General features: G+C 41.9%; 2 protein-coding genes across 7 annotated transcripts in view; one reads left to right on the top strand and one right to left on the bottom strand.

Moving 5' to 3' along the window:
* The window catches only part of CLTA (clathrin light chain A), a 17,183-nt gene extending 12,207 nt beyond the window's left edge, over window positions 1-4,976 (bottom strand). For 2 of the 6 annotated variants that reach the window (XM_072404552.1, XM_072404553.1), the window contains exons 1-2: window positions 4,646-4,975; window positions 158-186 (exon numbers count right to left, since the gene is read on the bottom strand). In XM_072404552.1, coding sequence (XP_072260653.1) covers window positions 158-186; window positions 4,646-4,823 — 207 coding nt within the window. In that variant the 5' untranslated portion in view covers window positions 4,824-4,975. Of the gene's footprint in view, window positions 1-157; window positions 187-4,645 lie in introns of all 6 variants that reach the window. The other 4 variants (XM_072404550.1, XM_072404551.1, XM_072404554.1 and 1 more) reach the window with 4 other exon arrangements.
* A 6,480-nt stretch (window positions 4,977-11,456) lies between these two features.
* Window positions 11,457-11,960, top strand: part of NANS (N-acetylneuraminate synthase) — a 12,569-nt gene continuing 12,065 nt past the window's right edge. Inside the window, exon 1 of the mRNA XM_072404547.1 lies at window positions 11,457-11,687. Within this exon, the coding sequence (XP_072260648.1) occupies window positions 11,556-11,687 (132 nt within the window). The 5' untranslated portion in view covers window positions 11,457-11,555. The remainder of the gene's footprint in view (window positions 11,688-11,960) is intronic.

Below are 11,960 nucleotides of genomic sequence, written 5' to 3'. Positions count from 1 at the left end.
GCAGTGCCTGCGTTATACAATGCCAACGCAATGCACATTACTGCAGTGCCTGTATTATACAATACCAACGCAATGCACATTACTGCAGTGCCTGCATTATACAATGCACAATACCTATATTATAGGGTACCTATATTAAAATCAAAATAGGTTTTACCTGGTAGAATTCACCATTCACAACGCCATCTGTAAAACAAATAAATGATGTTTAGATTATGGCCATTGACGGAAGATGACCAATAAATGTCAGAATCACAGGTAATTTAAAAAGTTAAATGTACAAACAAAAATGGCCACATCATGAAATTTGGAAAAGAAAAGTTAACCAAGTCAAAGTATTTTGGCATGCAGAGTTATTTTCTCCCCAATAGCCTTATACCAGCATTGATGTTCCTGATCTCCTGAATATTACAGTCTATCAATGGCTTCACGCTTTATACAATGACAAGACTCCCTATCTGCAGAATTATTCAAGGCCACTGACTAAAGTATTGAGGACAAAGAATCAGCTTTACAGCCAGGCAACTAGCATTTTCAGAAATAAATGTAATCAATGGCAGGCCCTTCTTTTTTTATTTATCAGTTTCAGTAGCACACAGTTGGTCTTCAAGATCTACACACTACATACATAGAAATACGTTTTGTTTTTAAATTTCCAAAATTGGTATTGGTCAACGGATTGCTTTTAACATTATATTGAGGCGCTTCTGATAACTGAGAATTTACTGCCTGGTACATCTGACAACACTGGTCCTTATAATGTGTGCAAATGTCAGACTATACCACATCCAAGATGATTGGGCCTTGGTTTTTGCCATGAAGAACTTGCGCTCATGGTACAAATATTTAAGCAACAAACACATAGCAAAGGGTAATTTGTTGCTTTTGAAAACTACTAAAAAAAAAAAAAGGTTCCTAACCTCTCCCATTCATTTGAATATTTGAGCCTGCAGCAGAATGTTGACTCACCGCAGGTGTAAAATTGCTCAAAATATGTCAGAGGTGAGGTTTGAATGACAATGAAAATACAAAATGTATTGAAAGCCCAGGCATGGCATAGGTACCACTAATCATTTTATACAAATGTGTAGCCTGCCACTCCTGACCTCTTCAAGCACCGAATCATTTACTCTGAGCAAGTATGGAGAGAATGAAGCCGTCCATTTGCATACCTATCCCAAGTAATGAAAGCAGAGGATCCGCATGACAAATGTAGCCAACCAGCTTATGCAAGTGAGCTTATATAATTAGGGAGATCAGATATTCAGCACATTAGCATTTGCAGATTAACAATTATATTAAAAATAAATCAGTTGAACTGTCAATCTATTAACAATTGTTTATTTGTAGGCATCCTAAATCCTTTGCAGTCTAGTATGAAACCTTAGAAGCGGTGTATAGGAGGACTTATGGAAAAGAAACAATTATGGTTTACACATTTATAAATACTGCTTACCCCAAAGAGAAAAACAACTGAACTGCTTGTGTTGCTTATTACACAATATAAAAATAAAACCAATCACTAATATTAAACAGGATTTATATAGCGCCAACATATTACGGAGCTCTGTACATTAAATAGGGGTTGCAAATGACAGACAGTGACACAGGAGGAGGGGAGGACCCTGCCCCGAGGAGCTTACAATCTATCAATGTTGCTCTATCACAAGGACTGTAGGCTTTACGTCTCCTCTTACCAACTTAATTTATGCAGCCATGGCAGTGATCTTGGTGTTGTATCAGAAAACCCTGCTGCCTAAATAATGCATATAGAGGTAAGAATGAGCTTTGCTTTCTGACATTAGAAATCAGCAGCAATGTAACAACTAAATAAAAGCTTAGCGACTGGCCATCTGCAAACAAACTCTTCTTTTAACACAGGCATAAACATGGGTAGGTTGGGAACTCCGATCAGTCATTAACATCAAATCTAATGTAAACCTTTTTAAAAATGTCAAACATTCCTGATTGATGTTTGATCAATATATAGATTGCGAAACTCTTCTTTGCTCAATCTATGCTGCCCCCCATTGCTCCGATTACCAATTATGTAACCTGATGGTAAGATTAGGGTCGGCTGGGTTGGGAGATATGAATCAACTACCCTGGTCCTGTACCTATAGTTCACATATATATAGAACCCCATTATTTTTAACATTATATATATATATATATATATATATATATATACATACACATACACACATACACACATATATAAATATAAAAATATATAATCACCTTAATTAACAAGGAATTTTTTCAAATTATTTTTGCATTGTTATGCTGTTTGCTATCCCCTTATATAAGCTTCCTACAGACTTGTAGCAAACTGCACATGCTCAGCCTCCCCTATTCAATTGTATGGGAGTGGTTGGTAACCACGTTGTGCAGACATTTTTATTGGGTTTTGCTCAGGTTTTAGTGGTTTGGGACAAGTTTCCTGAACACAATATAGAGCTTCTGGCCGCCCCTGAGCGATTGAACTAACTGAACCGCACAACAATGTTCATCAGGCACTGAGGTAGACACTGGTTCTTTAATCTGACAGATTGTTCTGTGAACAAAATTTCCACGCTGTGTATTCAGGGTACCCCAGACAGTGGCAGTATATGAAATCTTCTCACTGTGTTATAGACATGAACATAAAGTTTTTAAGTACAATTCTTCATTCATAACCAAACAGGACTGTATCTTTTACAAGTCTCTGGTATTTGCTGCATTAGCTTTCCATTGTCATCCCCTGCACTGCTTTATCCACAGGAACTTCCTCTCTAAACAATATAAGGCAGCAGTTAAGCTGAAGTTTGCAAAAATTCCACCACCTAAAAATCATTAACCCACTCTCCTCCTTACCACTAATGAGGAATGTGATCTTTCTTTATGGTGAACTTAATGTGGGGTTAAATGTGACCATTAGGTAGAAACCATGAGATTAAAAATTGCATGATCCACAACATCTCATTCACACAATTAGTGTGCAGTCATCTGATTTGATGTCCCTTGGTATGTAACTTTTTCTAGTTAAAAAGTTATAAATAGAAGCAAGCTATGATCTCCTTTCCAATGGTCCTGGACAGAAAAAAAGAAGGTTCACAGTACAGATGACCACTTTTGCTATGTTATGTGAATTTTAGGTTCAGTATATTGTTACTATCTTACACGACTGATTCTGCACTAAGTACAAAACCCATGTCCCTTAGGCTATGTATACACGTGCAATTATGGTCGTTGGAAAGGATCTTTCAAGATGTACATACAGCAGCATTCTGTTCTATGGGGGGGGAAGACGGAGAGGCAACAGCAGAGTGGTCCCCCGCTGCGCTCTCACTCCCATTACGATCGATCATCGTCCATCGTCTGTGGATTTACCAGGGCGGTTGTTCGGACAATGGATGACAAGCGCTGTATACATGTAAGATTATCGTCCCTGAGCCGATTATTGGACGAGAACAACTGCACGCGTGTACCCAGCCTTACTAACTATGAGTGATTAGAGTATCAGTTACTTTTTAAAGGACAGCAGTGTTGTAAAGGCTTCTTGTGATTTCATTCTCCCCCATGCACCTATATTCATTCAGCTGTTTGTGTCAGCACATTTCCAGAATATTTCCTTCCTAAAGCAAAATCTGCTTCAAGCACAAACAGGATATAAGGCAGAGCCACATTACATCTGAATTGTGCTGAACCATAGACAACTGGAAAGACCAATAACACAAAAGGAAAAATCAGTGGAAAGGACACCCCATTCTTTAGAGGCGTGAGGACATCTCTAATAGTGATGCTCAGGCATCTCTCACCACTTCTCATCAGTCTTTACCAGCAGAAAATAAGGGCAGTCATGTCAGGCAGATTGTGGTGAGACTATCACATCCTCCCACCTGTGTACTACACCCAGGCCTGAGATGCCACATGGGAGTGGTAGTGAGCGGTTCAGTACCACCCATTGTAGAACGATGAAAGAATGGATCATTAAATAACAGAGCCATGCTTGCACTGCCCGATGATGCCGCCAACCTTTGCTCATACTGCCCATCTAAATACCTTATAAGGAATGGGTTCTTGGGGAAAGATGGTTGGAATTGTTAGCCACGTCAGATTAGGTGGATCCAGAGAAAAACATGGAGGTTGTCATTACTGACTATCCCTTCTACAAATACTAGTTGCCTGGCTGTTGAGCTAACGGATTGGCTTTACTTATTTTTTCATTTTCAACCAAAAAAAAAGATCGCAGAATATCTCGCCTACTCTCTTCCAGAGCTATGAGCTCATTTACAATCTTCAGAGTGTCAGATCTTGGCACCCCCCCCTTGTAAACATGGTTTCATCCGATGGTTAATATGTCACTATATGACATTATGGCTGCTGGATGAAACCACAGAGCGCTGGGGGGGCAGAGATATGCCAGGTGCTTAAAAGGTCATTGTAGGGTTATAGGCACAAATATTTGCCACTGCTAGGATTGTATTGTGTTTCTAATACAGCCATTCATTAATAACATGATGGAGAGACCAGGAATGAACGAATTAAATGCTGGGTGTGTGAAGATTCAGTGACCCCCCCAATGTCATTCAAAGTGTCAGGGGCAGCTGAGTGGGGGTGTGGTCATGTGACTGCGATCCCCCCCAGTGACAGTCATACCTACCCCCACACTCACCCGTAGGCCCGTCGTGCATGGATACCGGCACTTCCCCGCTATCTAGAATACTGAAGCCGTCGTCATTCTCGATGCCGGCGATTTCACTCTCCTGCTGGGCAAGGAAGGCGGCGGCGGGGTCCTCCTCGGCGGACACTCCGTTTCCGAACACATCGAACTCGGACATGGTGTCAGATAGCAGCACAAGGCAGGAGGCGAGGGCTGATCAATGGTCTGTACAGATATCACGCGCGGATCCCCTGTTCACTCTCCTGCCAAAGGCGATGAGCCCAGAAAAGACACAGGAAGTGACGCTGACCGGGAAGAGAAGACGGACCCCAACGTCAATCGTGTGGCAGGAAATGACGTCACGCCAGCTGACTGTGGGTCATGTGACAGGTGGAGGATGGGTGGTCAGCCTGAGATGAGGACATGTTATGGTAGTGACTTCTAGTCTCACTTCCACGATATGTGATCTTGTGTGTGTCTTCTAAGTGGTGTTACCATTCATTCTTTGTGTTCCAACCACAGATCCATTCTGGTGTGGTCAGCTTGTCCTCTGTGCTTCATCTATAAATTATATCTCCCATACTTCCTATGTGCAGCTTTATTAAATAAATGAGAGCGGCTCCAGCACCATTCGGTACTGTGCCGCATTTCTGAGCTACATTCTATATATCCCGAAATAGTTCTTAGTCCCCGGCCTTCTGTACTGAATAACATCAGTTCCATCAGCAAGAATCTGTTCTATATATACCATAGACATGCACTAAACCCCAACACCGGATAGGGAATCCCCCTCCTCCGCAGTGTCTTGGGAGGAAGGGGATCCCCCATCAGAGATCTCCCCGCGGCAGCCGAAGGGAGCCACAACAAGGAGGCTCAGGAGCCGCAGGTTGCAGACCCCTGACCTAGCCCATGTTTGTGACCTATTTCAACATATTTAGGCAAAAATTCATTACCCAGAACAAAACCCGATTTGGACTTTTTCTGAAAAAAACTCCTACATCCAATCATTTTAGACACACAGGCACAGTGTGATTGCCATTTAGCACCAACAGCTTAACTTTGCTGAGCACTGGTGGTGATTCCTATGTAGGGCTCAGGCAGGATGGGGGAAAACAAGTATGTTCTGTATTAAGAAGCAGGTAACAGAAAATAATCTTTACTAAATGACTAGTAAGAAGCCCTATCAACATTAAACATGAGATCTGTCAATCCCAGCAGATACATCTTCAGGCTACGTACACGTGCAATGGTTCTCGTCCAATAATCGCCTCAGGGCTGATATGGAATGAGAATCTGGCATCTGTACAGTGCTCGTCATCTGAACAACGGTCCCGGAGGATCCATGGAGGAAGAATGATCATAATGCAAGTGAAGGAGAGAGAGCAACGAGGTGGCACTCCGTCATTCTCCCCCTCCCCTCTCCTTAGTGCAGAACGCTCCATTATGCAGTCGTTGGAAAGGATCAGGATCAATTATTGCACGTGTACGTAGCCTCAGTCTGTTAGCTGCTTTTTTCAAATTACTATACAAAGTTTTGGTAAACAACACATGCAACATCCATTGGGGCACAATTCCTCACAATGACACCACTGATGAGGCCCAACTCCTTCTAATATACATCAACAATGGAGCTCTATACCTTCCACTGATGGCACACCATTCTTTCCACTGACTGAAACAATGGGGAATGATTCCTCGAATTGACTCCAGTGATAAGAAACTGCTCCATCCACTGACACTAAGGTATGTACACACATGCAATTTTTATCGTTCATGAAAGATCCTATCGACTGCACGATGCATGAATGAGTGCTGTACATACAGCACCGTTCTGCTCTATGGGGAGGGGAGGGGGAGAACGACAGTAATGATGAGTTGACTTACTGAAGAAATTTAGAATATTTAGCTAAGCAAATGGTTGCTTGGAAGGAAAATTGTACTCGACTTTTTAAATGTGGTGGATTTTCTATGTGAAAAGAATACCTTAACACATGAGTGGAGAAAAAATGTCATAATTCCTCTCACCAACACCAATGATAGGGAAATATTCTCCCTCCCACTGACCACAGGCACTGGGACATTTTTTACTCCCACTTACCACCGAGCTTGGCCATTTTTTTTACACCCACTAATCATCAAGACTGGAGCCATTTTTATTCCAACTAAACACTTTTTCCAGGGCATTTTCTGCTACCATAGTCTGCCCCCCCCCCCCAAATCCTGAAAAGATTGGCAGTGAATTGATAGTTTCTTTAGATAGTCTAAGGACCCTTTCTCCTGGGGGGTGTCACATTGATAAGATGCCTTTTTTTAAACCCAAATGAAGAGTTAAGCTGCGTACACACGGCAAATTTTTCTCGCCCGATAATCGGTATCGGCCAATTATCGGGCGAAAATCTGCCGTGTGTACAGTCGGTCGGTACTTGGACTTGGGAATCAAATAATACGTAAATAATGTAGCAGTATGGAGTATGGTGGTAGGTTTTAGTTTAAGGTACTTGGACTTGGGAATCTAATAATACGTAAATAATGTAGCAGTATGGAGGTACAACTACAGACCCATGGGCCCGAGTGTGGAATTTGGACCTCTGCACTACCACTGATAGTCTTCTAGCTACAGATCTATGGGCCCAGTGCTAAGTTTTTACATGGGCTTACAATTTAGGACAAATTACTTTATTCAGGAATTCCCTTCCCATCACCTCAGGAGGGCATCTTTACATTCACATTAAAAGCTCCTTTTTACATCAGAGTCGGTGCCTTTAAATCTGGACCTCCTCCCTTTTCATCATATCCTTCCTTCACATTACAATCTCATCTTCGAATCAGAGTCCTTGCCTATCATCACAGATTTCCTTTTACATTATTCTTCTTCACATCAAAATAAAATCTTTTCCTTCACATCGGAATCTTATTAAGCTGCCAGACAGAAAGGTGAAAGGAGTAAGGTGCCTATGCACAACTGAGACCTCAGCAACCCTTGGCTGTACAGCTCTCTTAATACCTAATCCTTTATCCACTAACCTTCCTAAGAAAAGGAACATTTATTATTATCCCTTTAATAAGGCCATAACACATACCTCACCCCTTTCCTAAACACTTAACTTCTAAGCCATTCAAATAAACTGTTGCAGAAAAGATAACTATACCCTTCTCTCCTAATCATATGATTATATTCATGCAAAAATGTATACCTATATAAAATATGTAGATTTGCACATACTGTCTTCAACAAAGTGAGTTCCAACAAAGAAAAATATTCACATTGTATATTTGCTGTTCCTTTTTTCCCAGATAGTTGTTGGAATTATGCATTGTACCTATAGCATTTCCAGTCATTTAGCTTTTACAACCTGCTAAAGGCAGGGACAGAAAACTGACAGTATGAAGGTAACTATCCCTTGGACTGGGATAACCCTGTAGTTAGAAAAGAGTGTCTTAAGCTGCGTACACACGTCCAATTTTTATCGTTGGAAATGAACGACGAACGAACGACGAACGACCGATTGGCCAAAAATCGTTTGTAAAAAAAGTAACCAACGACGCCGACGAACGAGGATAGTATATTCATATATATATATATATATATATATATATTCATTAACCAGTTCCATCAATCAGCACTGTACTAATTCTCTGGGACACATCCAATGTCTCCCATAGTCATTACTAAAGCCCCAGTCTTCTGTATTCTATGACAGCAGCTCCAGCAACACCAATCTGCTTCATCTCTGATATACATCATATATCTCTCATAGTCAGTTTTTACTCCCCAGTTTTCTGTACTGATTTACATATCCAAAATCTGCCCCTACCTGTCCCCAGAGACCACCAAACTCCTTGAACACACTCTTATCATCTCTCGTCTGGACTACTGTAACATCCTCCTCTCTGGTATTCCACTAACCGAACTCTCTCCTCTACAATCTATTATGAATGCTGCAGCCAGACTTATCCATCCCTCCCACCGCTCTTCTTCTGCTGCATCTCTTTGTAGTTTTCTTCATTGGCTTCCATTTCACCTGAGAATTAAATTCAAGCTCCTGTGCTTTGCCTCAATGACTGACTACTGACTTCCTCACTCATAACCTCATCACACGCACGGCTCCCAGACTTTTCTAGAACTGCCCCAACTCTCCTGAATGGTCTTCCTCGTCCTATTCGGCTTGCTCCTACCTTCTGCTCATTTAAAGGAGCCCTTAAAACTTATTTTTTCAAATTTGCCTACCCATCTTCATCTGTCTTTTGAAACCGTCACTACTTCCCACCACTACATATCTTCCTTCCTATTGCGTGTTAATTCCCCCACCTCCTAGATTGAAAGCTCTTCAGGGCAGGGTCCTCTCCTCCTGTGTCACTGTCTGTATCTGTCTGTCTTGCAACCCCTATTTAATGTACAGCGCTGCATAATATGTTGGCACTATATAAATCCTGTTTATTAATAATAATAATAAAAAGAAGAAGAATAAGAAGAAGAATTGACAGCAGCTCCAGCATCACTAACCAGCTATGTGCTGCCACAGCCAAAAGTCTGGTAAACAAGGCAGTGGTTTGAACTAAGTTTTTTACATTCTTACAATATATATAATACATACATTTGGCCCATATTAGTGTTTGAAAATGTCGAATCGGTTCCCTCATGAGGTAGTTTCAGCAACTGCTATAGATTGCTTTAAGAAAAAGCTGGATGCTTTTCTAGAAGCACAGAATATAACTGGGTATTAAGGCTTTAAAGTAAAAATAACAGTGACTGTCTCATGGAATCAGGAAGGAATTTTCCCCCCTTGCTGCAGCAAATTGTACCAGGGTTTTTTTTGCCTTCCTCTGGGTCAAGTTGATGGACTTTTTATTAACCTAACTGACCATGTAACTATGTAAAAGTAAAATTCTGCCTTATTGTCCGGTAATTGGTTAACAGGCTGAACTACAGGTTTGGCCAAAAGTGACAAGACTGGTACTTCCAGGTATGGGGGAAGCATGTGACTGACTCCTGGGTCCCATTTTGAGCCTTTTATGTCTTAGGGGTATATCTGAAAAAGAACGACACCCATTTCCAAACCATAATGATATACTTTATGGATTTATATATTTTGAATTTGTATTGCACCCTGCAGGAGCCCTAAACCAGTGGATCACATAAAAACTGATTGGCTCAGCTAAAGTCACAGAGTTTTTATTGTATAAAGCTATACAATGTTACTATATTTATTTCCAACCAGAGTTGCACACCTTTTTTTTTGCCAAGATGCCACTCTTTCACAATTTGACCTTGATGATGGCACCAGTTCACAAAAAGGACATTGTGGAATTTGGGAGAGTGCAGAGAAGGGTAAGTAAACTAATAAAAGGAATGGAGGAGCTCAGCTATGAGGAGAGATTAGCTGAACTGAATCTATTATCCCTTGAGAAGAGACGTTTAAGGGGGGATATGATCACCCTATATAAATATATAAACGGTCTATATTGAGAACTCTTTTCCCAACTATTCACTTTAAGATCATTACAAAGAACAAGAGGGCACTCTTTGCATCTAGAGGAAAAGAAGTTTAAGCTCTGGATAAGGAAGGGATTCTTCACTGTAAGGTCTGTGAAAATGTGGAATCGGCTCCCTCAGGAAGTGGTTTCAGCACCTACTATAGATTGCTTTAAGAAAAAGCTGGATGTATTTCTAGAAGCACAGAATATAACTGGGTATCAAAGATTTAAAGTAAAAATAACAGTGACCGTTAATCCAGGGATCATCCGATTGCCTCATGGAATCAGGAAGGAATTTTTTCCCCTGTTGGAGCAAATTGTACCAGGGATTTTTTGCCATCCTCTGGACCAACTATGTCTTATAGGGTTTTATATCTGGGATATGTTTATTTCCCTAAGGATTTGACTTATGCTTTTTTTTCTACCTGACCTACTATGTAAACTATGTAATCTGTTCTGTATGAAATTTAAGTTTGCTGCAACTTGAGTTGATCACCCTGTATAAATATATAAACGGTCCATATGAAGAACTCTCTTCCCCATTATTCACTTTGAGATCATTACAAAGAACAAGAGGGCACTCTTTGCGTCTGGAGGAAAAGAAGTTTAAGCTCCGGATAAGGAAGGGATTCTTCACTGTAAGGTCTGTGAAAATGTGGAATCGGCTCCCTCAGGAAGTAGTTTCAGAAACTACTATAGATTGCTTTAGGAAAAAGCTGGATGTATTTCTAGAAGCACAGAATATAACTGGGTATTAAGGATTTAAAGTAAAAATAACAGTGAATGTTAAAATAAAAAGGGTTTTGCACTTGAAAAAAACAACAGAATTGTTACCTTACATAAAAGAGTTGTCTTCCCTTTAATGTAAGGTGAAAATTCTAGGCTTAGATATGCTTTAATCATTGACCAAATGAAGAGGCTGATTGTAAAGTAATGCGATAGTATATGAAGTGTTTTAGTGAGGAACAGGTGACCCCTTGCCAGTTGTCTGGCCGCAGTAGAATGGTGCACTCCGCTATCTGCAGAACACAGAATGATTGCAGGGGCTGGAACACTTCTGCAGTGACTGAATGGACCCCATACAGTGAGTCCATCACCTCAGCATGTAAGCTGCATGTTAGCAGTCTGTTATACATCATATATGTGTAACCTGGCCGCCCGCTTCATAACCGCATACCCCTCCATGTCAGCAATCCACACACTGACCAGAAGGCTGCCTCGCGCCATACTTCCATACAAGGAAGGCTGGGCGTGCCCCGAGAGACACGGGTCAGGTGACCGAGCTTCCTGTTCCCCCCGGCCTGTTTTGATTGGTTGAGGGCGCGGCAGCTCCGGGGACACGTCACTGACAGGCTGGACACAGGCTGCGGGAGATTGTGTAGCAGTCTCCGCATTCATCTGAGTCGTCTCCTGGCCGCACAAGCCTATCGCTACCATGCCCCTAGAGTTCGAGCTGTGCCCCGGCCGCAAGGTTGGCGGAGATCACCCGTGCTTCATCATAGCCGAGATCGGGCAGAATCACCAGGGAGACCTGGAGATCGCCAAGAAGATGATTCGCATGGCCAAGGTAAGAGAACCCTGGCTAGGATGTATGACAGTGTGCCCTAGGGACGAATGAAGAGTAATCTGCCCATCACATGACTGACACTGCCCCCTGCCACGGCTGCCCAGACACAGTGTGGGTGTAATGAGGGCGGGAGTAGGCTCATGCATTGCTGCAGCATTAGGTGTGGGCTGCAATGCCATCCTCCTCTGCCCCTGCTATATACCCCTCCTCCTCTGCCCCTGCTATATACCCCTCCTCCTCTGCCCCTGCTATATACCCCTCCTCCTCTGCCCC

The sequence above is a fragment of the Pyxicephalus adspersus genome, chromosome 3 (assembly GCF_032062135.1).
Source record: "Pyxicephalus adspersus chromosome 3, UCB_Pads_2.0, whole genome shotgun sequence".
Classification (NCBI taxonomy): Eukaryota; Metazoa; Chordata; class Amphibia; order Anura; family Pyxicephalidae; genus Pyxicephalus; species Pyxicephalus adspersus.
The sequence above is the reverse complement of the archived record's forward strand: the minus strand, read 5'-3'. Positions and strand labels throughout refer to the sequence as shown.